This window comes from Orcinus orca, chromosome 7 (genome assembly GCF_937001465.1).
Source record: "Orcinus orca chromosome 7, mOrcOrc1.1, whole genome shotgun sequence".
Taxonomy (NCBI): domain Eukaryota; kingdom Metazoa; phylum Chordata; class Mammalia; order Artiodactyla; family Delphinidae; genus Orcinus; species Orcinus orca.
In genome coordinates, this window is record NC_064565.1 from 91,251,979 (window position 1) to 91,279,537 (window position 27,559).

General features: G+C 37.8%; 1 protein-coding gene across 2 annotated transcripts in view; it reads left to right on the forward strand.

Annotated features, from left to right (window-relative positions):
• ADAM23 (ADAM metallopeptidase domain 23) overlaps positions 1-26,097 on the forward strand; it is a 163,790-nt gene extending 137,693 nt beyond the window's left edge. Inside the window, exons 23-26 of one of the 2 annotated variants that reach the window (XM_004262805.3) lie at positions 1,329-1,497; positions 3,492-3,603; positions 15,349-15,439; positions 22,611-26,097. In XM_004262805.3, the coding sequence (XP_004262853.1) occupies positions 1,329-1,497; positions 3,492-3,603; positions 15,349-15,439; positions 22,611-22,659 (421 nt within the window). In that variant the 3' untranslated portion in view covers positions 22,660-26,097. The remainder of the gene's footprint in view (positions 1-1,328; positions 1,498-3,491; positions 3,604-15,348; positions 15,440-22,610) is intronic. The other variant, XM_033429210.2, reaches the window with a different exon arrangement.
• The last annotated feature ends 1,462 nt before the right edge of the window (positions 26,098-27,559 follow it).

A 27,559-nucleotide genomic window follows, 5' to 3' on the forward strand; every position in this document is an offset into this window, starting at 1 on the left:
ATCTGTGAGTACAAGGCACAGAAGATATGAGGCTTATTTTTGAACACTGGGAGTCATATTATATTTTAAATAAATATTGTTCCCATTAAAGTAGTCGTAATTCTAAGATGCTATGCCCTCATTCAGATGATAAATGTCGTTGCCCAAAAGACATTTGGGATTTCCCCCTACAGAATTGCCTTCAGGGTCTGCAGTGTTTATCCCTAGTATTCCCCAAATAGCAAACCTTCATCTTATATGAGTGAATGAAAGATTTGGAAACATCCCAAAGTAATTTTGAATAGAATTTAGTAAATTGATTGGGTAACCAAATTGGATATTGCTGTCTTGGTCAAATGGTTGCTGATTTTCTGTCTTTTTTTTTTGCTGTACGCGGGCCTCTCACTGCTGTGGCCTCTCCCGTTGCGGAGCACAGGCTCCGGACGCGCAGGCCCAGTGGCCACGGCCCACGGGCCCAGCCACTCCGCGGCATGTGGGATCCCCCCAGACCGGGGCACGAACCCGTGTACCCTGCATCGGCAGGCGGACTCCCAACCACTGCGCCACCAGGGAAGCCCCCTCTGTCTTTTAAATGGCTCTAAAGACTATTCTAACAGTGTCATAGACAATAAGATCCTTCCTGGAATAAATTTGTAGTCCTCAGATCTAGTTACTTTGATGCACAGAAGCTTCCTTTGAATGTGTAAATTTTTGCATGTCTTTAGATACAACAACCTTGTTAAATTATATTGTTTTATTCTAAACTAGCATATTTTTAAAATATTCAGCAAGGTACTTAATTAGCAATTATAACATTGATTATTATTCAAATTCCAGCTGTCCTTCGTTTTGAGATTTTAGAATTATATGTATCAATAGAGAGGAACCGGCTTATTTTTTTCAATTATGAATAGTCCAATCCTCTAAAGTAATAATTTAAAAAATATTTTCATTTGCTATTTATGCTCAACATCTGCCTTTTTGCATCGTGAAACAGCTGAAAGTCTTGAAGAGCTAATGATAAGATTGCTCGTCTTGTTCTTATGCACACCTCTCCCCTAGTTTTAACGTTGGTCTTGAAAACAAGGGAAGATTTAGAACACACTTTGTGCAAATGACATTTTTTTTGTTCTGATGAACTGCAGTGTAATAATGATAGTGAAAGACAGTTTCTTTTATTTAGGGGAGGTGGGGAAAGGGGGAAAGGAAGAGAAAAGTAGAGAAATGCTAGAAGAAATCCATGTCCTCTGACAGCCTCTTCAGTTTCCTAAAGAGCAAACCTCATTCATGCTGATGTTATATTTCTAAGTCTGGTGCTAATGGTTGTATGACTATTCTTCTCTTTTTAGTGGTGCTCATGTGGTTTTAGATGATGATACAGATGTGGGCTATGTAGAAGATGGAACGCCATGTGGCCCATCTATGATGTGTTTAGATCGGAAGTGCCTACAGATTCAGGCCCTGAATATGAGCAGCTGCCCTCTCGATTCCAAGGGTAAAGTCTGTTCCGGCCACGGGGTAAGTAGGCATCGGTGTCCAGCCCAAATCTGAAGTTGGAGGATACCAAACATTGTCTGGCATCCTCCAGCTTCACAGTGGTTGGACTTCCAGTTCAGCCATTCTCCTTCCGTGACTGTTGTTAATATCTATGCACTGACTATGATTATTTCCTTAGTATCCTTATCTGCTAAGAATAACTCCTATATGTGTTGATATGGTTTTATTTTTGTTGTTTCTTTTACCACTGGCTATTTGTAGTCACTGCAGTCTCTAGAGATAGCTGGGCATCCAAGGAGTTGGAAGAAAATGGATGTGGTTCCTAAAGAAACTGTAGACCCCACGCGACTGCTTTGTACCATTCACAATAATATACACCCTCTCAGTAACTGCCTTCCGGCTACTCAACATGCATACTGAGTATCTATGTGTGCAAGATCACACTAGACTAGAGGTTGGATCACAGCTGTAATTCACGTGTTTAAAGTTGTACGGTTATGCTTGGACCGTTGGCAGCCAAAGAGAAGATGTACTTTCTATGACAACTGCATGTAGCTTTAATTCTATGCACAAAGTGTTCGGGCAGATGCTTCCTGGCAAACCGAGGTTTAATACTTAAAAGCACATTTTAATAATTATTTAAATTGGGTTTAGTAAAAGGAAAGTAGTTCAGAATTTAAACAGCCTTCTGAAATGGAAAAAAACAGACATGAAGAAACTCAGAGTGATCATCTCAAAGGAAGATGCTGCAATGAAGGTAAAAATAATCCAAAATATAGATAGCTAAACAGGTGATACGTCGTAGAACAAGGTAGAAAGACGTAAGAAGCTTACGCCCAATGACTATGATTTCGTGTTTGGTTGAAATCATAGGCTCACTGGGAGGCAGTACAGCCTAGTGGTCAAGAACATGGATTTTTGTGGCTAGAAAGAATCCTGGGTTTGAATCCTGGCTCTGCTTCTTTCTATCCCAGTGACTTTGGGCAAGTCACTCAACCTCTCTCAGCCATCAGCGTGCTAGTGTGAGTATTAAATGAGATGCTATACACAAAGCACTGAGAATAAGTACCCAGCACATAGTAAATGTAGTAAATATTCAATAATTGCTACAGTAAAGTAAAAGCGCTGGGCAGACCTCTCAGTTATTCAGTTATTGTTCTGAAAGCATTATAAAATTTATTGCTTTAAAAAGGCGCATGAGTCTCCACTACCCCCCCACTTTTTCATCTTGTTAAAAAAGGGGTTAAATTCAGCCTGTTAATCATAATCATGGTGTTGTGTCTTTTCAGATTAAAAAGCTCTTATTCCAATAAGCTTAAATTCGATTTTATCATCTCTAAATAATCTATCTGCGCATGTATTTCACAGGCAGATGAGGATTTAACCTACTCTGTCTCTAGTTTGTGGATGGTTATTTATTTCATCTAAATTACACATCCATTCCAGCATGCTGCTTGGTCCCCAGAGGAAGAGAAAGGGACAGAGCTCGCTCTAGGATGGTCTTCAGCCTGGCTGACTGAGACAGGATTGATACCGCGGGCAGGCAGGCAAGGTGGGAGGGTGTGTGTTTGGCTGGCAGAGTGCCCCCTAATGACTTCTGTGTTGAGCGTGGTGAGATGATGCAGTGCATTGGTGATTTATGCCTCCAGGTACTTCATCTCTGGCAATGCCTCTTAAACCCAGTATCACTTAATTTCTTGAGTTAAGCATATATGTTTCTACATTGTCAGACATTTGTGTACTTAAATAATATCAACACGAGTAATTAACATTTAATTTAAAAATTTCTTCCTTTTATTCTTGATTTTTCTGTAATTAACTGAAAAAAACCATCATCCAACTATTGGATCTATACATTGTTTCCCCTTGTCTAGTATTCAGAACCATGGGAAATTTTTAAAAATTCCCAATGGGTTTTAAAGCCTCTGCCTTGTTCCATGTCCCTTTTACATTTATCACCATTATTCCACCAAGTGCAGTGAAAATGGCGCATCTCTGTTCTTTGTTCTTCACAGGTGTGCAGTAATGAAGCCACCTGCATCTGTGATTTCACCTGGGCAGGGACAGACTGCAGTATCCGGGATCCAGTTAGGAGCCTGCACCCCCCGAAGGACGAAGGACCCAAGGGTTTGTGTGATTTCGGTTTCAGTTCCTTGCATACTGAATTCATTGGTACTCTTCCAGTGGCGCCCATATAACAACTTCATAGATTTGACAGGAGACACATAAGAATATCTCTTTTTGCCGTTAAAATGTATGATTCATATCACTACAGAATTAAGGGTTCTTGTAATATAACATTGAAAAAAAATGTTTGTTACCCGTTAGCCTAGAACTGAGATTGGGGAGAAGTAAATATACCAATTTCCTTTCTTTCCTTTAAACCTCATTCTTCTTCCATAATCACAAATGTTAATCATTTTATAGTTTGTCTAATCTATGCCAGTGTTTTTAATAGATAAACTCTTTTTCACTGACATGAGACTCTGGTCATTCCTCACTACTTGAGTCCTTCCAGAAGGAAGTTGTAGTCTTCCATGCTCTGTTTAAGCACACTTTTGATTAGGAAGAAATTGGAATACTTCACAGACCTCTAATACTTCAAAGAGAAAACGTGAAAGATCTGGAACTTTGTTTTAACCAGCCATTAAAAGGAGTTTAGAGTTAGAAGGAGTCTCAGTGGCCATCTAGAACCACCCTCATTTTTTTTTTTTACATCTTTATTGGAGTATAATTGCTTTACAATGGTGTGTTAGTTTCTGCTTTATAACAAAGTGAATCAGCTATACATATACATATATCCCCATATATCCTCCCTTTTGAGTCTCCCTCCCACCCTCCCTATCCCACCCCTCTAGGTGGTCACAAAGCACTGAGCTGATCTCCCTGTGCTATGCGGCTGCTTCCCACTAGCTATCTATTTTACATTTGGTAGTATATATATGTCCATGCCACTCTCTCACTTTGTCCCAGCTTACCCTTCCCCCTCCCCGTGTCCTCAAGTCCATTCTCTACGTCTACGTCTTTATTCCTGTCCTGCCCCTAGGTCCTTCAGAACCTTTTTTTTTTTTAGATTCCATATATATGTGTTAGCATATGGTATTTGTTTTTCTCTTTCTGGCTTACTTCACTCCGTATGACAGTCTCTAGGTCCATCCACCTCACTACAAATAACTCAGTTTTGTTTCTTTTTATGGCTGAGTAATATTCCATTGTATATATGTGCCACATCTTCTTTACCCATTCATCTGTCGATGGACACTTAGGTTGCTTCCATGTCCTGGCTATTGTAAATAGTGCTGCAGTGAACATTGTGGTACATGACTCTTTTTGAATTATGGTTTTCGCAGGGTATATGCCCAGTAGTGGGATTGCTGGGTCATATGGTAATTCTATTTTTAGTTTTTTAAGGAACCTCCATACTGTTCTCCACAGTGGCTGTATCAATTTACATTCCCACCAACAGTGCAAGAGGTTTCCCTTTTCTCCATACCCTCTCCAGCATTTATTGTTTGTAGATTTTTTGGTGATGGCCATTCTGACTGGAACCACCCACATTTTGTAGATGGGAACTCTCAGCCCCTGAGGTCAGGTGACATACTATGGTTACTCAGGTAACCAGAGGCAGGGCTGGGACCAGGACCCAAGTGCCCAAACTCAGGCCTATTCTCTTTTTCTACATCGTGTTATAATGTAGCCTGTGTCATCATAAATATGATAGTCACTTTCTCACTATTCTTCCCATTCCCAACCCATTTTATGATTTTCAAAGATCTAGAAAAGTCATCAGTTACAGTAGGCTTACTATAGCATCTATAGCATTGTACCTGAGAAACCAAAAAATGACTAGAACGAATGTTGTACACCAATGGGCATTGTATATCAGGTTCTTCTTTTTCATGGTACTGCTAACAGTATTTTATAAATAACTATCATGCTTTTTTTTCCTGAAGGTAGGAAAAATGCATATAGAAATAGTGTCATTTTGAACTGCTTAGTTTTGGATGAAAGTGCCTTTAACCTCTCTGGGCTTCAGTATTGTCCATATAGGAAACCATGACTTCGAAAGCGCATGAAGTTCCATAGTCCTCAATTCCTGAAGAGATTTAGGCTGATTTGGGTGCATGTGTAATGTTCAGTAGGAGTGGGTGTGTTAAAACACTTCTCATGAGTTTGCTTAATATGCCGTGATATTAAGATTCTATAAGAATCACAAGCACACCCTCACAGTCTATTTCTGTTCTCCTTCTATTTCTAAAAAGGAACCAATTCCACTTTTACATTTAGTCTTTCGTTACTTTAAAATTAGTACAAAAAATTCTTGGATCCACCTTCAGAACTTAGATTTAGAGAAGATTTAGGCTCTGACAAGAAGGAGAGATTCATTCTTTCCAAATTTTCTCGCCATAGCATGTCTGTGATTCTCTGAAAGATCTGGATGCTGTTTCCTCAAGTGTTGTATAAGGATGCCTGAACAGATGAGCAGAGCTAAAGTGGCTTAGACTTTGTCCTTTTTCATTATGTAGGATAGGGGATAATTAATTGTCTGGTTCTCTCTATTCCCCATTCCTTCACTCACCTGTGCCTAGAAAACTTACTTGGAAGCATAAAGTAAACTACATTCTAGAGAAGAGAATATCCATAGCTGCCTTTTGTTTTGTTTTGCTGTCTTCCCATTTCATGTGGTGCTAGTTTTCATTATCTTCTGAAGATAACCTTTTTGATCATTCAAGTTTATTGTAGGAAATTTTGAAAATACAGAAAAGATTAAAAAGAGGATAAAAACCATTCTTAATCTGGCAACTCAGAGGTAATCAATGTTAGCATTCTGGTAAGTTTCTTTCCTATTGCATATTTTCTTTTTTTTTTTAATTCTTAAGGAAGACAGTGGAATCATTTGAGTAAACCTACCAATTGGCTCTAAAATCCTCATGAATCTCTAATAATCTTGATTCATTTGAAAAAAGCCATTAATTGATATAAACAAAGAGCAGTTATTATTGTAAATTATCAGATTTCCAGAAAAGTCAAGCAAGTTTAGAACAAAGAAATAATGGCTCTATCCATAACGGTCGTTTATATCTTTTCAGCCTCTATAGGAAACTCCAGTAATACACTAGGAAAATGGGAAACAACAGAAATAAAAATTTAAACACTTGGCTGTAGATTTTTGATATTCTGGTTAAAAGAAGATGGTAGAAGAGAAACTAGGTACTTTACTTCTATTTTTTAATCCAGATAGCAAATATTTATTGATTCTCTACTATTTAAAAGTCAGCACATCCTTGCACATAGTAGGCACTCAATAAATATCACATTCCTTCTCTTTGGGAATATATAAAGGAAGTGAAATGGTGCCTGCAGTGCTGATTTTCCGTTTTTCAGAATCCATTTGTTGTATTGCCTTGCTGAAGAGTAACAAGTAATGAACTCAAGGTATTGAAACAATCAGTACTTCCTTGACTGTAGGTTCAGCAGCTGTATGAGGTGCCAAAGTTTTTCTCTATAACTTTGTGCTCTACATTCTTTCTCATGATTGAATTGGTCTGGTGTTGGATCAAGACCAAATTAGTAAAAAAATAAAGGTGAATTCTGTGACTCTGTTTCCATTGATTTGAGGAAGTCAGAAATGAACCAATGTGTTTTGGGTATTCCTTTCATTTTAACTATAGGTTCCTGGAAGAATAAAAATTCAACTTCTCCATCTAGGTAGGGATGAAAAACACACATGAAAGTATTGCCATTGAAGTCACTCTGTACTCGCTAAAGTTGTCCACTGTTAACCCACTGTTTAAAGCATGCTAGATTCTTTGCTCCAACTCTCAAATCAAAATTACTACAAGACAAGAAATAGGATCTCAATGCAAAAACCATGTGGGCGAGGATTTTTTTAAAAAGATTTTCTATCACATATTACTTCATTCATGTTTTCTACATTGTCATTCATTTTACATATGAAGACTTTGCTGGGTCCCTCTTCTCCCAACCTGTTTCCACTGAACTCCCTGAAAGAAATTATTTTGGTTAGTTCTACAAGGGTAAAATATGTTGGAACTCTGTTTAGAAGACCTAGAATTTCCACCTGCTGTAAGGAGAACCACGTCAAGTACCAGTAATTTTTGTAACGTGTAGGCATCGTTGCGCAGTGCTTATTATGAAATACATGGAACTTTTCTCACTGGTTGGTTTGCAGCACCATTGTAGGAAGAAAGAGAAGAAACTGGAACATATCAAATATTTTTATTGATATATATAAGGGCAAAGAACGGTCCTGGGAAGCTTTGGTCAGACCCTTTCATCATGACAATAGTCATCAGATCAGAGATGGAAGGGCCTTAGTGGCAATTCAGTTCAGACCCATTGTTTTAAAAATGAGAAAACTAAATTAGCAAGGTTAACAGCCAGTTAGGTGCAGAGCCAACAATAAAACGTAGATCACCTGATCTTCAGCCCAATGTTTTCTTTCTGTTATTGCACACAGCCTGAGTTAAAGCTGGGTGTTCAGTTATGCTGCTAGTTTTCATAGCAGTACTAAGTAGAAAGGGTGAAAAAAAAAAACAGGTAATGATTCAGCTTATTAGCTGATCCATTATTGTCAAAGGAAGCATTATATTATTAACATTTAGCAGTATGTTTTCATTTTTTTTCCTCTTTCTGTTGTTGGCTGGATTATTATTATTATTTTTAATCTTGGTCCCTGCTATCATATGTGATAAGAGGTAGAATTTTTGAGACATATATAATATCAAGATATGAAATTTTTCCTTTTCTTAGGAATTTCTATTCTATATGTAGAATTCTTCCACAGACTAGTCATGCTTCAGACACTTTGAAATTGTGTTTTTGAAACTGAGCGATTGGCTTTTTTCTTTTCTTGCTTTTAGAGACTTTCTGAAACAAAAAGCTGCATTATTTCATCTATGTGATTCCAATGAACCAAAAGGGGCTATAATCCTGCATCCTTTAATACTTCAAAGGCAGGAGGCATCAAAGCCATCACTTGTACTCTATGCACCAAAGTTCCTTCTGCAGAGATTTATTATCTTGTTAAAATTTAAGATTAGAAATAAATACTATACTTAATCTGTAACCAAACTGTGTTGTTTGCTCCCTTACTCTTACACCGTATTTTCTGGAACCCCAAAAAAAAGGCATTTGGTAGATAACAAATGAGTGAGTGAATGAACAAATACAGTCACATAATAAATAAATTCTTACAGAAGTGAAACTAGATCATAGGCCCCTAAAGATCCAAGGAATTTTTTTTCAATGAGAAGATAAACTCTTTGTAGCTGTGAAGAGCAGCTGAGACCTTGGTTTCTGAATATTTTCCCCTGTACAAATCCACCCACCTGTGAGCCACTCAGTGAATTCATGCCAGTTTGAAAACACGTTGAGTCGCTACCTACTGAAAGAGATAACCCTGTCAAGTATCATGATAAAGAATCAAATGGATTTTACATATATTTTTAGTATACCACCATTAAAAGTAGTGGGAGGGAGGGAGAGCAAAGACGGGAGAGGATACCTTTGAAAAAGCTATTTTTCCACTTACTTTTATGTTGCTTTGGTGTTGACTACTCATCAGTTAAGAATTGGAGATAACTGTTCTTGCACAGGGGAGATTAAAGACTATATCTGTTTATCTTGAATACATATTTGAAGCATCTGTAGAAGTCTTATTCCTCTGGTTGTTTCTAACACCTGCATGATTGATTGCCTAATTCTCTCGGTTCTGCAGTGAGAAATTACATCCATAGCAAATACAAAAAGCCTTTTAAAATAGCTATTTTTAGTCATCATTCATACAGTTACTATAAAGATAACAAATATTCATTTATCATTATGTTTTACAGAGATATGTGTGTGTTTCTTGTAATTTAGCACATAGAGCTTATATAAGAATTAACGAGGTAATAGTACTCTCACGTACTTTGGGTCTGAGGGCCAATGCCTAAAACTTAAGCAAAAAAAGCAAAAAAAAAAAATGATAACATGATGTATCCTGGTTAATTTAGTATTCTGAAAGCAATGATTTTCTAAGGACTCAAAAAAAGAAAAAATAAGGCACTCGATCTAGAATACCCTTCATCCCAATATTTACCTCCACAATTTGGAAATCTGAGCCATCAGTTAGGTTATTTTGAATTATAATGTACTGTCATATTTGGAAAACATTGCCACCACCTTATATGTTGGTCTTCTTTCTTTTCCCCTCAATGCTCTCCATAGACTTTCTCTGTTTTCTGTTGTGTCCCCCATCTTTTTCGTTATTTTAAGAACAACTCAGGTTGTGCTTAGTTAATGATAAAACTAGAATCTCTCACTCAGATTATTTGCTCTGTGATAAAATGAAGCAATTGTACTGTTGCTCACCAAGGTCCCCTCTCTTCTTTGGGAGAATATTTAGCTCAAAATGTTAACAAGCCCAATATTAAGCCTTAAAAAATTGTGACTTCGAGTCATAGTTCTTTGTTTCCCATAACACACAATCTGTGTGAATGCAGCCTTGTGGAAGCTAATTTCGGTCTTCATCGGTAAAGTGATTGAAGCCAGTGCTTTTGATTCACATAGAAATGTGAGTTAAAGTGCATTTTTGTCCACAGGTTTGCATGTATAGTCACAGCCGCACAGACACGTTCAACCCTGAATAACCTGCCTCCCTCCTTCAATGCTAAACTTCATCTTGCCCATGCAGAGAACGCTGGGGACCTGTGCTCATTCCAGGCCCATTTTGCAACCTGCCAAAGCTATTCACAGAAGTCGTGATGTGCGGGGATGGAGTGTCTCCACTCAGACATCCGCTACTGCATGGTTTGAAGCAATTAAGACAGTTGCCCGGAGACCCTAACTTTCTCTCAGTGCATAGTTTATACACTGGAGACTATAAACAAAAACTAAATGTCCCGCTACAATGTGTGTCCCAAACATTGCAGGTTATTTGAGATACACTTTTCCAGATAAAGTAACTTTCCAGGTAAAAATGTGGTTCATTTGAAATATATTCTGTTTTAAATTTGTAAGGATTTTCACAAAATTGGAATAAGATCTGAATTTCAAAAAAGATATAGCTTCTTAGGCATATTTAATGGTTTGAGAAGTTTATAAAAAGCATAGTAATGGTTTATTACTTTCATAACCAAAATACAGATTTGCTGTTATGCAATTAAAATTACATTTTAATTTTATCTCACTCCGTGTAGGACCTATAACTCAAATTGGATTATTTACATGTTTAAAGTATTTATAAAAGATTATGTTTTTAAGTAGCATTTGTGGAATTTGAACGTAAATTCAAAATCATCCTCAAATATTTGCAATGTGTATGTAGATCTTAACTTCAAATCTTAAAGCAAAGATCTCAATCTTTAACCGACTTTCAGAGCATTTCCTGAACGGATTATGTGTATGTTAGTGAAATCAGTGTGTAATTAATTTCCTTTGTTAAAAAAATCTCCGTTTTCCCTCCACACAGTGAGCATGGCCACAAGCAGGCTAATAGGTGCTGTGGCCGGCACCATTCTGGCCCTGGGGGTGATTTTTGGAGGCACAGGGTGGGGAATAGAGTAAGCATCTTTCTGCGTTTCAGAGTGTTTCTGTTTGGTTCCTGGCGTGTGAGCTGACCCTTGGCATCTGACTCCCCCATGTGTTGTCTCATTGCTGTGTTCCCTGTGGTAGTGCCCCTTGTGGTGTGATTTGGATGTGTTTGTGTCCTGTGGTTTTCTCGTGCAGTGGAGAACCTTCTCCTGTCTGGAACAATGTGGGGCATAAAATAATATTGGGGTGCTTATGATGTCTTCACAGTTAAGGCAATGGTCCAAAAGCTTCCATTGCTCCTCCCTTTGTAAAAGTAATTTTAAGATACAGATTTTTTGGACAAACTATTGACAAAAATGCTTTTATATGAGAGTTTGTTAGGATTCTTATAACAAGTTTAATCTTCACCAGTCAAATAGATCCACGTATACAGCTAGGAATTATCAACAGTTGTAGCTCCTTTTAAAGATAATCCAAATGTAGCCACTAATATTTCCTCCATTTATTTAGTGATACAGGAGGCTTCAGCTTAATTTTTTTTTAAAAAAAGAAGATATTCAGGATACTGCCTTTATTTTCTTCTTATAGAACAGGTTAATCATTCAAATCAGAAGTTTACATAAATATTTGGAAACAAGGAGCCTTAAGAAAGGGAAGATATTTAGTGCAAACCTTAAGTGAACAGTTGCAAATTATCTGGTGCGTTTGTCTTAAAAATAACGAGTGTATAAATAAATATATTGTGTGCCACTTGCCCTACACAGAAATACAGCTCTTCTCATTGGTGCTTTAATTTAGGTTGCTCTGTACTTGATCCACATCCTCACAACAGCTGTCATTTCTCCATGGGATATTGCTTTTATGAGGTTGCCAATCTGTAGACTAAAAGATTATCCTAATATTTTCCCCCTCTAATTACAGAGAAAGCATTTACAAATGACAGAAATACCCCACACATGCTGTCTTTTCTATTCAGTGTAGTGGTGGTAACCCTCCCCAGTGGCCCAGGAATGATTTCCTAGTATCTTAAGGAAACACCAGATAAACTCCATTCAACCTCCCCAAACCACGGGCTTGTTGCTAGCATCACACACGTTCCACCTTAGTCCCATTAGTTGCTGCACACAGAACAGTACGGGCCTGGGAGACCTCGGCACCAAAATAGCATTAAGAGAGGAGGAGTCCAGAGGTGTCACTTTGTGTTGAAGATTACCTAAGCTTTCTCTCCCCTGACTGAAGGGCTTTGACTAGACTGGGATCTTCTAACTCACATCCCATCTGTATGGACTGTGAAGCTAATTAACTCAAGGGAAGCTAAAATACTGGAAAAGATATTTTATTTCTCTTTACTTGTTAGAAAGTAAATATTTTATTTCTCCTTACTTACTTGTATATGACAGAGGTAAAATATTTAGAGAAAACAAGAACTTTGTCCTGTAAAATTTCACTTTGGGTCTGTTAACTGGATTATATACAGAAGCAACATTCCTTGTCCAGGAGAAATTCTATATACATTTATGTGAAATTCCTCCCTGAAGAAAGGTAGTTTTCTAAAAAATCATCCCAATTCCATTTTTATATTATTTTATAGTATATAAATTCCATTTTATATCATTTTATACTATTTATTGGCCATAACTGAAATGTACTAACAGAAGGGATGAATTTTAATAAATTTCCCTTCTAAAAATTTAGAGCTGGGCAGAATCCAAGGCCTTTGCTGTAAGGCATAGTCTTTGTTGCCAACCTTTGTTTCATCTACGCTTCCACTGTTGTTAGTTTGTGGCTTTTTCTGGTTGTGACAGGTAAGTCCGTATAAGCATATATATATTTCTTTAAAATAGATTTATTTATTTAACTTGGTTTCTGCACTCTTTTTGTCTATTAGTTTACTGGTTTTTTTCCTTCAAATTCTAAATTTTGCCATAATTGCTAAAACCAGAAATATAGCTTTTTAAAAATAAAATCCACATAGTATGATATAGATGGTTTTAACACTTTTTGGTTCAACTGATAGTATTAATGTTCATTTAGTCACTGAGGATTCCACAGAGCTTTTCTTTTGGTTTTGTTTGGGATTTTTGCCTTTACTTCTACTCCTTAGTTTATAATTGTAAATCAGGAATCATTTCTCACGGATTATGTGTTGATTCTAATCCCAACCTATGCTTTCTGGGCTGGTAAAGTACAAATCATTTCTAAAGCATACAGAATGTAGACGGCAATACAAATTTTTTGAAAGTTTGTTTCAAAATTTGATTCCTTATTAAAATGTGGGAGTTTGGGATTGACATATACACACTGCTATATTTAAAATAGATAACCAACAAGGACCTACTGTATAGCCCAAGGATGTCTGCTTAATATTCTGTAACAACCTAACTGGGAAAAGAATTTGAAAAAGAATAGATACATGTATATGTATAACTGAATCACTTTGCTGTACACCTGAAACTAACACAACATTGTTAATCAACCATACTCCAATATAAAATAAAAATTTTTAAAAAAAGAACAAAAGCAGAAAAAAATGTGGGGAGGAAATACAGCTAAATGGGATAATGTTTAGCAATCTTAAAGAGAGTAAATTGTTTTGGCTTTGCAGTCCGCAGGGTGTCTGTCATAGCCTGTGCGTACCTCTGCTGTCTCTGCATGAAAGCAGCCATAAACAGTATGTAAACCAATGAACGTGGCTGTGTTCCAATAAAATTTCTTTGCCAAAAAAGCATCGGGGGCATATTTGGCCTGTGGTCTGTAGTTCGCTGACCCTCAATTTGTAGCATAAGCTTGAGAGTCAGACAAATTTGTGTTCAGATTTTGCCTGTCTCTTATTAACTTCTAGAAGCCTCTGTTTCTTCATCTATTAAGCAGGGATAATCATAGTTCCTATCTCGTAAGGTTTTTGTGAGGATCAAATGAAATAATATTTGTCAAGAGCTTAGAACTGTACCCGGCATGTAGTAAGTGCTCAATATACAGTAGGTAATCTGCTTTTCCTGCACTCATTATTATTTATTATTTTCAGTGTGTCTCTACAGGCCACTGAGATTTATGTTCTGTAGAACCTCAGTGGTTAGCCTGTGAAGACCACATCCCCCAGCCTCCCATTGTCCCCCAGACTCACTCATCCTCCACCTCCCCACTCATGCCCACAGCACTGGGAGGTCTCCGAGTGAAAACATACAATGCACACAATTTTGGTGCTGCTAAAAGTGGCATCCATTTATGTACACAGTTGAGGGCACTGATGTGAGCAGAAAAGAGAATTTTTTACACAGAAATGAATGTATACACAAACTCAGGATCTTAGGGGAACTATGAAAATTGGCCTTGTGACTTCTGAAACAGAGATGTATAGTTAGGACTGGAAGTGGCTTGCCGTTAGGAGCACTGGACCTGCATATTAGCATCCTGGAGGTTGTGATACTTAGAATAATTCGTTTGCTGAAGTTAGCGTTTCTTACATTTAAAAACAGTGAGCTAAAGTATTTTCCATGTGGGTGGAGAGGATTTACTGTATGTTTCAACTCTTAAACAACTGATAGAAGCTCCACCTTGCATTTTCTTTCTTGCTGTCTTTCCGACTCTCTCTCTCTCTTTTTTTTTTTTTTTTTAACTATCTCTAAGCCTCAGATTTCTCTTAGCAATAACTGGAAAATTGAAGATAGATTCAATTTTCAAAAGAATCTAAGGAATCTTTTTCCCATTTCTACAGAATTACCCAAATGAATTTTATGCTTCCTTTATATCTTGTCTTTGGAACCCCATGTTGCTGTGTGAACACTGTATAGGTCTGTACAGTGAAGCTCTTTGAGAGCTTCAACGTTTCTATTTTTTGATACCCTCCTTCCGACTTCTACATTTTAACTGTCTCCAACGGGGGATAAAAAATTTAGCATTCAGACAACTTTATGTGCTGCTTGAAAGAGCATTCCAGTGGAATAGTTTTCCTTCTTTTCATGCCCTCATTTGCCAGTCAGATTGAATGAATTCTAACGCAGTCGTGTTCTTTATTCGCTCTTTTACTTGTTTGATTCGTGATACTGGGAAAGGGGAGGAGAAGAAAGATGGGCAACGGCAGCTATTGGGCATCCATAATTTGCTTCAAATTCTGAAAAAGGTGAACGGAATGAATTATTCTGTCAGTGGTGCAGAAACTTTGGATTTCCAGGTAGATGAATCCAAGCAGTAGCTGTCTATAAATAAAGGTGATTTAAGTGTTTAGCGATCTTTTATGCAGGGGACTTACTTCCTGAAACTGCTTATGTGCCTGTCCCTGGTGGTAATGAAAGTGGTCGGCTCATATGACTTTCTTCCCATGATCCTTTGTCACAGGTCCTAGTGCCACCAATCTCATAATAGGCTCCATCGCTGGTGCCATCCTGGTAGCAGCTATTGTCCTTGGGGGCACAGGATGGGGATTTAAGTAAGCAATGCCGCATGTCTTCTTCTCAGTGGCTCTGGTACTTCTCTTTTCTGCTTACATAACTAAGTTTTGAGTTCCTGCTACCAGATTTCGAGTTTTAACAATAAAACTGCTAAAAATAAATATTTTTGTTCAGAAATGGGTCAGAAATGAAGAAACATGAAACCTCAAATATCATCTTCAGGCAAGTGGGAAAACATGAAATGTAGAAGGCATTCACGTGCACTGCTTAAAGGAGAAGTTCTTTGATAAAATAACTTTTAGGAGCAAGCATCCTGAGAAACATTTATTTATATGCAGATAATCGAGGAAACCATGTCATTGGAAATAAGTGGATATAAGTTCCTTGTATCTGTTTAAAACTGGTGTATATGCCATTGACATTTTGAAATTTTCACAACCTAAGTAACCATTTGGTTCTTATTTTTCACATGTAACATGTATAGCTTTGTGATTCGAAAAGCTTCATTAATTTTATAAAAACAGATTTAAAAAAATAGTTTTATTAATTCCCTAACCTACTGAATTGGTTTCTCATTGGAATTTGAAGTCTGTGGCTTTGTGACACTTCCTATTTTCTAATGAACTGTTAATATTGACATGACTGGTAGGCCTTTGTGTTTTCATATGACCTTTCAGTTTGGATTGTACATTGATCACTGAAGTAAGTTTGTTTAAATAGACACACCAGATAATCACAAACAAACCTTAATTGTGGTCCAAGTTTTTGGACCTAATTTATCCAGTTTGGATGTTTCCATACCTTGGATTCATTGGATAATTGCCTTTTATACCTTTTCGTGCTGTGATGACTTGATTATTGTGGTTTGTAGATAAGACCTCCTGTGCCAAACACTCCCTGTGATCAATTCAGTTTCAATTAGATCTAGGGAAACAAATTTAAACAGGAAATAAGACCATTACCCAAATTCAAAACCCACTTTGCCTCCATCTGTTTATTTAACAGAGGAAGTTTTTGACCTAAATTGAAAGTTTCAATTGAAATTGAAAGTTTCTGACCTTGAATTATTTGAATAATTGCCTTAATTATGAACTTTATTCTATTTTATGTTTGGAATTCTGAATTCAATATATTTAAACCAGGTAAAATGTTATTATTAGAAACTGATTATGAAAGAAAAACAAACCAATAGATGATTTAAATAAATTCAACATTTTCTGCTAATATTGCTATTATATTAAGATTTAATGCATAAGCCTACAAGGTTTTGAGTGGCTTCAAGTTGGAAAGGTGTTATCAAATGGGATGTCTTTTCTACAGGGATATTTATAAACTTGAACTTGTTCGGCGAAACAGTAATTTTGGCATCGAAATACTTTGAAAAACACACACAAAGTAAGCAAGCCCTGTTTAAATTTCTTGTATGGTATTACCAAAATATTGCCCAGATGGTGAGTCTCTCACATGGTACCTAACAAAAGAATATATGTTTGTTTGGGCTGACCTAATTCCAGCAAAAACTTTTCAGTGTCTCATTACTGTAAAAATGTCATTGTACGTTGCAGTAGTTCCAGGATCTGTTATCATTCTAGAATGCTCCTTTGAACTTTTTCATAAATATGCCTCAAGAAAAATAAATTGGGCTCATGCCCAGGCTTATGCCTCCTTAGTGTTAGGAAACCTCAGTTTCAAAGGCCTGGAGAAGAGTCTCCTGGGCATCTTTGCCATCCAGCCACCTGCAGTGACAGATGTATCACTTCAGCATTTGGCGATAAGAGCACTGTTCTGTAGCAGGACCTCAAAACAGTGGCCTGGCCTAGCTCACAGCTTGAATTGCATGTTTCTTTGGGGAAAAACAAAAAAGCCTTTATCACTGTGTATATAAGTGGATTAGGCCCGTACAGTTTATTTATATCTGCGAGAGATGTCTAATCATCAGAACACACACACACACAAAAAGAGGGGAGAAATGGATACTTAATGAGGTGAGAAAAACAGCCTTTCTGGAGATGCTGTGCAGACACGTGTACGACTGGGCTGTGTCAATACCCCTTCCCATCCCTATGACCCTTATAGGAAGACATTGTAGCAGGCACACAGTAGTGCAAAGTAAATATTTGTATGCCCTGAAACAAAGAAAAAAATGAAGGCAGAATTCTTGAACATGTCGCTTTAGCCGTTTAAATTCGGAGAAGCTGCTACTCTTTGTGCTATTGGTTTGCTCCATGAGGAGCTTTATATTTTCAGAGTTTAGATCTTTAGATTTTAATAGTAACCATGTGGTTTGTATTAAACTTTAAATAACTGCTTCCACCTTGCAATAAAAAGCTTTGGGTGCTGAATGATAAAGCTTAGGTTTTCCCACCATTTGGACAGTTTTGGAGATGATTAGTCTAGAGGTGATTTGGAAGTAAAATTATTTGCTAGTTGAACTGAAACTTCGAGTTTTTTCATTGAGTTCAGTGTAGATACAAAAGAGCTTTCTTTAGAATCAGAAGTTGAAAACAGTTTTTAAAAAGGATTGCTCTAAATAAATACCTTTATTGGAAATCCCTCCTGAAACGGGTTTTTATTACTAGACGGGAAATTGGCAAAGTAGCCTGAAGAATCTGAGGGTACATAAACTTTTAGATTAAAGGAAAATATATTAACTGCTCAGGGGAAGTACTGCTTTTTCCTAATGTCACATTTCTTTAGGTATAACACTGAGTAACATAGATGTGGAGGAAGTATCATACCAAACATAATCTGTTAGAGTATGCATGAGAAATACAGCTGTGCTCTGACTCCTGACACTGTCTGCCATTCTTTATGGTTCTTTTTTTTAAACCATATTTCCCCTGAAATAGGTGGTAAAAGCATAAGCATATGTGAGTGTACATGCATGTGTGAATGTGTACATATTTGTGTATGTAAAGTGATAATGAAGCTTTATCAAGATTGCTGTGGTCAAAAAAATAATATGAATTTAGATTACTTCTTTTTAGCAGAATAGTAGAGTCTGAAAGTTTTGGTTAACGTAAGTAAGACTTGCATGAGCAAGGTTGTGAAACTCTTAAAAAGAAAAAAATGCTTAATTTGGTAGGTTATTTTTTTTTAATATTCTGATGTATTGGATAATGTGGTAGGCATACCTTAGTAACTTCAGTTAATTGCATATTCCAAGTATGAAGATGGCTAAGGGATAATTCAGTCTATGAACTCACAGTCTTTGGGGGTGTCAGGATTTTTCTCTGAGAAATCCTGTGAAAACTGAACATAGGCCCTTGGCACACCAATTTGTCCAACTTTCCACCACATCTGCATCGATTTACACTCACCCCATGCTCTTTTTTTCTCTCCATCCCTACACACACTAAGTAAAGCTACGAATTGTGCTGCGGAAGATTGCAAACCTCTGTCCTGGTTGACTCCTGGAGACACATGGCCCCTATCCAGTGCTGAATAATAATGCTGCTCCACTAGGTCATTAGAGCTGTTGCTTTCCCTGGACTTTGGAAAAAAATCGAGAAAATGAAGGATCGTTTTAGTAGCATTTAGGATCATTCTCTAAAGCTTAGGAAAAGTGACAAATATATAAAGAGAAAATTGCATCTCTCCATCTAAAAATGAACAGAATTGCTGTTATTAACCTAGATATGGCTTTTTAGCTGAATTCCTTAAATTTGAAGACAGGAATTTTGATGTGAACAATATGGTCATTTATATGCACATAAAGTATATCAACATCATAGGCAATGGTAGTAGAAAAGAGGAATTCTAGGTGATGGTAGGAAAAGAACTTGAAGGTAATAGATGATGCCAGAGTTTGTTGGCAATTCATATCACAAGATTTTAGGATGAATATTGAGTTCTTCCAACCATATTATAATCTCAGTCTGTGGAAGACTGTTGCCATGTCCCATTATTCCGCTGCTTGCTCTCTGCATGGGATTTGGTGGCAGGAGTGGCCGTCCTAGCCTGGCAGAGCTCCTCCTGACATTAAAAGTGTTAATTTAATAAGTCTGTGGAATTACATATGTGGTTTCCTCTCTATGAGAAGTTACTTGGGATACAAGTCCTTACTGAGCCTGACTTGAACTCTAGGAGATTCTGTTTGGCTTTTGTTCCTTGTCATTGGAAGTGCTAAAGAAAAGACTGTTTAGATGCTTGCAATAAAAGAAATTTAAAGGGCCATATCTGGATTATCACAAGGAAAGTTAACCGAATTGTTTGAATGTCACATTGGATGAAATTTGAAAGGAACTTAATATTGCTAATTACATTTTCTCAAAAAAGCAAATGTCCTTTTTTCTCTTTTTTTCTTTTCATTTTTATAGAGTTAGGAAATGGGATCAATTTTAGGTAGTCTTTCCATGAGGAGGATAGCCAGACTGCCGCTTATCTGAATTACATGACCATATCCCAGTGCAAAATAAGGAGCCCTATTCCTCTAGTACCTGCGACTCCTGGGTTAGGCACTTTCTCACTCAGACCTCACAGGTGGTGGTGGTGTTGGGTTGGCCAGAAAGACCCACTTCAGCTCCCTGACTCAACCCCCTGGGGAAGGGAACTCAGTCTAAGGTGACCAAGGAGGCGGGGTTGGGCAAAGGGTTCTTGGTGGGCAGGTGATGACTCATCATGGAAAGAAAAGAAGGTCTTAGTGGTGGATAGACATACCCTTAAAAGAAGACCTGAGACTTTGCAATTCCAAGATGGTTATTGTTACGTGAAGTGCTTTTTAAAAATTTTGTATAGATGAATATGTAGTATAATATATAGTAGACAAAAGTACAGGTTTTTCAAAAGTAGTGAAAATGGATGAAAACTGGGTCAATGCAGGGTTTATGGATTACACTAATATTTTATAATGATCCAGAAATACCTTGCAGGTTATGATGAAAAAGTGAGCTGCCTTCAGAATCTAGTGAGCAGAGGTATTCAGAGGAAACACTGTGGAAGAAAAGCAGCAGACATCTACGCATGAGAGTAGTGCTTTCTCATTAAAATAGAACAAAAAGACTTGACAGGCAGTTCTCAACATACAGTTTACCCCTGAGGAACCCTCAAAGTCAGCCTGCTGCAGGAGTATCCCTCTCTGTCTTCATCACGGGGCTCCACTTTCTCCCTGCTGGGACATCAGTGGAGGAAACATGGTCCTGGAATTCCCCATTGGTTTCTAGAGTCCATTTTCCCGTAGACAGGAGGGTGGCTTGGCTTCCTGGTCTGGCCTGGGAGTCCAGTCATACTGTAGAACATTTTTTGTATAAAAAATGCAATCTAAGCTGCAAAAACTGGCTTTTAAAAGGAGCACAAGCTTCTGGACACTAGAGGTTGCCTGTATGCCAGGCTGAAATGGAATTTCATATCTCCGTTTAAAAATGAACCAGGGAATTCCTGGTTAGGACTCAGTGCTTTCACTGCCGTGGGCCCGGGTTCGATCCTTGGTCAGGGAACTAAGATGCCGCAAGCTGCACGGTGCAGCCAAAAAAAAAAAAAAGAACCACATTGTCATGATGACCGTAAACGTGGCTATTTATCTGATGTTCCCTGAATTTGAATGAGGGCAATATTGTCATTTACATGGGTAGCATGAGCACACTTGATCTTTCCTCCACATCCACTTTTGACATTAGTTTAACATTTCTCATGAGTTCCAGCAATACATATCTAAATAGGTTGGGGCTCCTAGTCCGTCAGGGTCATTTCACAAGGTCAAGCAGTCCCTGTTTTTCCCCACCTGACTCGCAGGGCGTGTGGTTCCTTATCCATCTACCTTCAAGGGCAGTGAACATAGGTAGAGACACAGGTCCTGTGCTCTGAAGTAAACTAGCTCAGTGGCAGATACATCACGGGAGACTTCCTGTTTGTTCTCACCTCTCTTTCCTGGGCAGCTTCAATAATGGCCGCTTTTAAGAATACTGACCCAAAAGAGGGTTGAAGGGTTGGGGAATGGTGAAGAGAAAAAAGTAGCACTGTTGGAAATAGTGTTTGCACTACATGTTAGCCAGTGATCCACATGCTTAAGCCATTAATGAAGATGCCATAATGAAAAGGTTAAAAAAGAGAAGGGAGATTTTCTTTAAAGATGTTTATTTTTGCTATTTCCAAAGAGAAGCATAAAAGTGGTCATCTCGGAAAAAAAATAAGAACTTTGCAGGATGTCTTTCTACATATTTTGAGCTTTGGTATTGTTCTGATTTTGAATTACCTCTGGGCGAGGAGGAATATACTGTAATCCTTTTGGTACTTAGAGCTGTAAGGGTATCCAGCTGGCCCCAAGTGAGTGGGCAGGGGGATGAGGGATCCTGGGGACTCGCTGGTCTCCAGTTTTGCATGATGCCGCGGTGGCAGCTGCGTTGCACCCGCTCAGTGTGCAGACTGAATGCATGAGCCCCCTTGCTCGATGCCCCACATAAAGCCAGACCACGGGGAGGTTGCAACTAACTTTTGTTGTTGCCTTGTAGTGTCTTGCTGGTTCTTTCTTTTCTCTTTTTAAACATAGGAACCTCTTTTTAGGAGACCGGACACCGTGAGCAAGGCATTTTAACTTGCTTACTTCAAACTAAGCTAAGCTGCTGCATTTGCTTAACTAACCCAAGCCTGTGTCCATTCTCCCTTGAGTGTACTGTCTTACTGTGCACTCAGGTTTTCAACTTTCTAGGTAAGGAAAATGCTTGTTCCAGAGTAAGGTAAGAGCTCACACCACCAAGGCAGCAAGATAACTGAGTAGAGCAAAGGTATTTGTTTTTGTTTTTGTTTTTTCCACTTTGACAAAAGCTGATCCACTGATCTAGAACTCTCAAGTTCTGGAAGGAAGTAGCTATAAGACCTGCAGAATTTTTCTTAGTTTTGCTAATAGCCCCCTAAGTGGGAGAGCCTCCCTGGAATAATTTACATCTAGTTAAAATTAGCCATGTCATTTACTTCTGAAACAGACAAATTGGGCTGCCCGTGGCTTTCTGTGATTTACAATGAACAACTTGAAGCTTCTTTTGGTATTCATAAATGAATACACACTGGCAGGGAGGTTGTACCAACAGCCAAAAGTGTGAGCTGTTCTGTGTTTCAATTTCAAGTTATTTGGGAAAATCTGCCTTGGGGCCAGTTGATCACTTTGCTCTGGAACTAGCATTGTTGTCATTATCATTACCCTTCTCTCATCACTATCTGATTGATATTGTGGATTTTTCCCCTCTGCTTGCATCTTCTTTTGACGCACTCTGGAAGAAATGTCAAGAAGAGGAGGTTCGATCCTACTCAGCAAGGCCCCATCTGAATCAGCGGCACTGGATGAACGGCATCTTGCACTGTTGGATTCTGGGTATGACATACGTGCAGCATCGTTGCCGGAACTCTTAAGTCTGTAAACAAAAACACTGGGTGGTAATGACTACAGAACTAAAGTTGGGGTGACAGGGATGGGGTAAAAGAAAACTGTCCTTTTTGGAAATAATTTCAAAGAACCTCCTCCCACCACCTGTCAATAAAAGGGAGCAAAAGACAATGTTATAAAAAGAACGATTTCAGAATTTTTTTTTCCAATGAAAGGAAGAAGGAACAACAACAAAAATTAAGTGCAATAAAAGAACCATTAAAAAATAGCAAATGTTCTTTTTCTTTCCTCAGCGTGTTGGCACTTAATATCTTCTAAATGGTTTGGCATGATTTTTTTTTTCTTTTCCTACCAATGACACACTCCAGTGGCATGAAGATCAAAGGGTAAAATCTGCATGGCATATATACAACAAGCAGCTAGCAAGCCAACCACAGCAAAACCTGCAACTGAATTCCTAAGGTGAAGGCGACAGATGAGCCCATGGAAGCTGCCTGACCCCCAGCCCCCTAGTCTAGACCAGGCCACGAGGAGCTCCACACACCCCTGCTCTTGTTGATTCACTTTCCCGTTGTCTTTTCTCCTGGACCGAGCATCCTTTGGAAATGGGAGCTGGAATTTGAACAATGAAGCTATTGTATAGTTCTTTTATAAATGTAAATATGGAAATAAGAGATTTTGACACATCGTTTTCACTTGTCTGTACTGAAATATTTCTCTTGTAAAGGTTCTCTGTAAATTTGAGTTTATTGTTTGCTCCCCATCTTTTTGGGTTCTTTTCTCTATTTCTTTCTGTCTCTGTCCTTCTCTCTTGTAACGTGTTGTACAGTGATTCTTAGGTTTGCTTCAAAAAAGACAGATGTGGCCACAGATTCAGGGATTTGGGGCACAAAACAGGTGCAATTAAAAAATGAAATGCTTGAATGAGATGAAATGCTTGAAACCAAAAATAAACAAAGTGTGGGGGACACAAAGAACAAAATAACCCATATGAAAAATATAAAAATTATGTAAATGCAAATATATGTACTAAGTCTCTAAATTTTTTTGGATGTCATTATAAACATATGTATATAATGTAAGAAAGTAGACGCCCTCTCAAATTAATCACAAAAGTGCCAAGCTCACGGTTTTAGCTTTTGGTTCTGACAGTTTTCTTTCCCTGTCTTTAATGTGAAAGGAGGATAAACTTAAAGCCTTAAATTAAAAAATAATTTTTAAATGTTGAAAGCTTGAGGAAGAAGTTAAGCTTTCCATTTTATTCATATCTATTATTGTCAATATTTCATTCATGCTTTCAACTTCCTGCCTCAAAATATATATGGTAGATACCCACTGTAAAGCTGGTCATGTGGACAGAAACAACAATTACCTTCTTGTGAGCATTGTTAAAATAGGCTTTACTTCTGTGTGTTGTATTTTCAACAAACCTTGTTTGGCCCACCGTGTATGGCCGGTCGGTGGAATGTTGCGCTGGATTACAACGGGATTCTACTATATACAAATTCACATCCTTCTCTCCCCTCCTGGCAGATTTGCAGATGTAATCTGGGTTCCCAGGTCCCTCTAAATTTAATTCACTGTCATTGAATTCTTCTTCCATTTATGGTCAAGATAGCTTTTGTTCAAGTGTTAGGTATATACTTCCGTAAAGAAATTTGGTCCCAGATTTGTTTTGAATGTAAAAACCTGTACATGATCCTTTCAGTGAGCAGCCTTCTAGAGATGAGTTTTCCTGAAGGCCCGCAAAGAGCCCACACTTCTTTAATGTCCTGTTTTTAGAAGCAGGACATCCAATTGTACTAGTCACTTCTTCATGACAACCAAATTAGTTGCTAGATCGAGCTTTAAACTCCTCTTCAGCGAGATTCATGACACTAGTCTCACCAGTCTTGCTTGGACTTTGCAAAGGATTAAGTCCGAAAAATGTACTGCTTAAACAGTGGGGTTTTCCCCAGGTTATCTTTAATTGTGGAAGTGTCGCAATCATAGAGCAGAAACCTTAATTTCTCTATGCTACAATAAACCATAACCTAACATCTTAATCCTGTTACTGCTTTCTGAGTCCTAGGTGCTACACAGGTAGGCAGTCTTTCTCTAGAACTAGCTGTATGTTTATATCGTACTCACAGGGCTACCTACAAGGTTTATCAGCCGTACTCTTGGCTTCCTAAGACACAGGGTGTATCCCTCTACCAAGCGGCACGGGCCCTTAGAGGAAGCTTGGAGGAAACTCAGATTACTCGGCATCTCTTCCTGTCACCACATCGTTTACATCTCTCTGTTGCTGGGTCCTAGTCATTAGTGGATACTCAGCTGCTGCTGAGTCCACCGTACACATTTCACCGCTGTTCCAGAGGCACCACGGTGACTTAATAGATACAAAACCATGGTAGTGCAAACAAGTTAAATCTATTGTTAACTTTTGAGCATTTCACAAACAACATTGTAAATGTGCGATGTTATGTTTTAAATCAGACCACAGTGGTCCCCAAATATTATGTACATATGGCAAATGTCAGTGTAACTTTTTGTTACACTGGCAATTTCATAGGTAATGAAACCTATGCTCCAGTGTTAAATTATTTGTGTGTATATGTAAAATACACAAGCTTTAAGCTACCTGTGTATGACTATGAAAGATAATGCAACCATACCAGTTGTGAACAGTGGATTATAGTTATTTTTGATGGTATTAGGTTATGTAGTTTCAAACTCTGTTGTATTTTCTCTTGCATATGCCATTCATTTGCTGATTCTTGTGGTGTGAATATGCCTTTTTATTCGTTTGAGCTCAAAACACAAGCATATCACTGTTTAATGTTACCCAACAAGAGTTAGTGTTAAGTGATGACAAGTTCCCATTTCACCTGCTTACTTTTGCTACATTAATTAATAACACATGGATGAGGAGATGTGCGCTGACTTCATTGCTCACCCTGGGATACTGCATGAGCCCATCAGATTAGAGCTACTCCTATTAGATAAATGAGCAGTACACATAAGTGCATGTTATAAAACATGAATCACGTAGAGCTGTGGAGTTTTACCAAGTGGAATGTGTGTGGGTTTTCTGTTTTTCTTTTTTTACTATGCAAAGATGGGAAATGTACAAACTTCTCAAAGACTAGTGTCTGAAGATCTTTCCAAACAGTACTTGAACCCTTTCTTTAAAGTAATCCCATCATATTTTATAGCATTGTTGCTTCCATTGTTAATTTTTATTTTTAAATAGTTTCCAGTTTTTTAAGTGCACAACCTGAAGTTTTGTTGGAAGTTAATAAATTCATTCATACCTTGTTGGCTGTCTATGGATGGAGATTCAGTAGTCATTGTATGCATCTGTAGTCAAGTGTATATTAAAACTTTTGTTAACATTGAGTGTTGTAGCTTTTTACTTTGATCATTTTTCTTAAACCCTTTTTCTGTGTCCTCTTGTATTGTTGGTTAAGTGGCTGTGCGCCTGACACGATCAAGAGTTTTAGCACTGGTCTCTTAATCAAAGGCTCACTAAAAATTTAATCAGTCAATGGAGCAAAATAAAATCTCTGATTAATGATAAATATATTGCTGATTAGGATTCAGTTTCAGTGGATTTATTGGAAATGCTTTGCTTTTAGTAAGTCAGGGGGAAAAAAACACCTTAGGACTATATCATTACCATTTTTTTTTCTTTAGTGTCTCTCTACTGGGTTTAAAGAGGGGATGGCTAGTCATAGCATCCACACTTTTGACCTGGTACCATTAGAATCAAACTAAAAAGAAAAATAGAAGTATTTGGTTATCTAAATTGTATGATCAGAAACATTCAAAGAAGGAAGGTATTTCCTCACACCTTGCATGGGATTGGTCATCAAATAATATTCATTCTTCATGAAGGTCTCTCAGTGTTTCCTCTCCCTCCCCAGTGCCATGCTTTGGTGTGTGCTCAACAGCCACATGTATCTCACATGTACCTCACATGTACCTCACATGTATGTACTGCACTAACACGGAAAGAGCCTAATCTGACCACATCATTCCTCTGGTAGAGTTTGCAGGAGCTCTTCATTTCCTATAGGATAAAGTCCAAACTTAATAATGTAACTTAAAGTGCTGGCTGCCTTTCATGGCCTCACTCTTGTTTATTTTTCTAGTCTTCATCAATTCTTATCCTCCCATAGTCACTCTACTTACAGTTCCCCTCAAAGAGCCTCTTCTGCCCAGGTCTGAACAGTCTTATGTAAATTTTATGTCCACTCACCATAGTTCATTTGTTTCTATGTCATTTCATGTAATAAAAGAAATATGAAGCACTTAAAATAACATGAATATTGTACTTTAAATAAGAAAGAACATTAGAGTACAATTCATATTTGACTTTTAAAGGAATTATCTGATTTTTATATGTTTTCCTTTCTCATTCTTTTTTTGAGTTTGACATTGTATTGAATTCTCCTTGCTCCCTTGGCAACTGACTGTGAAAGGTGACCCAGAAACCAAACACTTCCTAGAAAATCGAACAGCAGCCCTAGAGTCAAAACTTTGATATGAATAAATAGGTAGATAATTCATATGCTCACAATGGGATCCTAAGTAACTTTTCAAATTTAATGTAGGCCCCCTTTAGGTTAATGTACGAAAGTTAGGGATTTCTACTCATTAATTTATTCATTCGACAAGCATTTATTAAGCCTCTATGCCAGGAACTCTTCCTGGGAGTTGAAGGAACAAAAGAAAATTCTTGGCCTAAAGTTGTTCACAATTTAGCAGGGAGAGACATGTGTTGAAAATCACAAAATCAAAAACCTTTGAGCCCAAGGTGATAAGTAAACTAAATCATGTAGGAAATGAATAGAAGAGA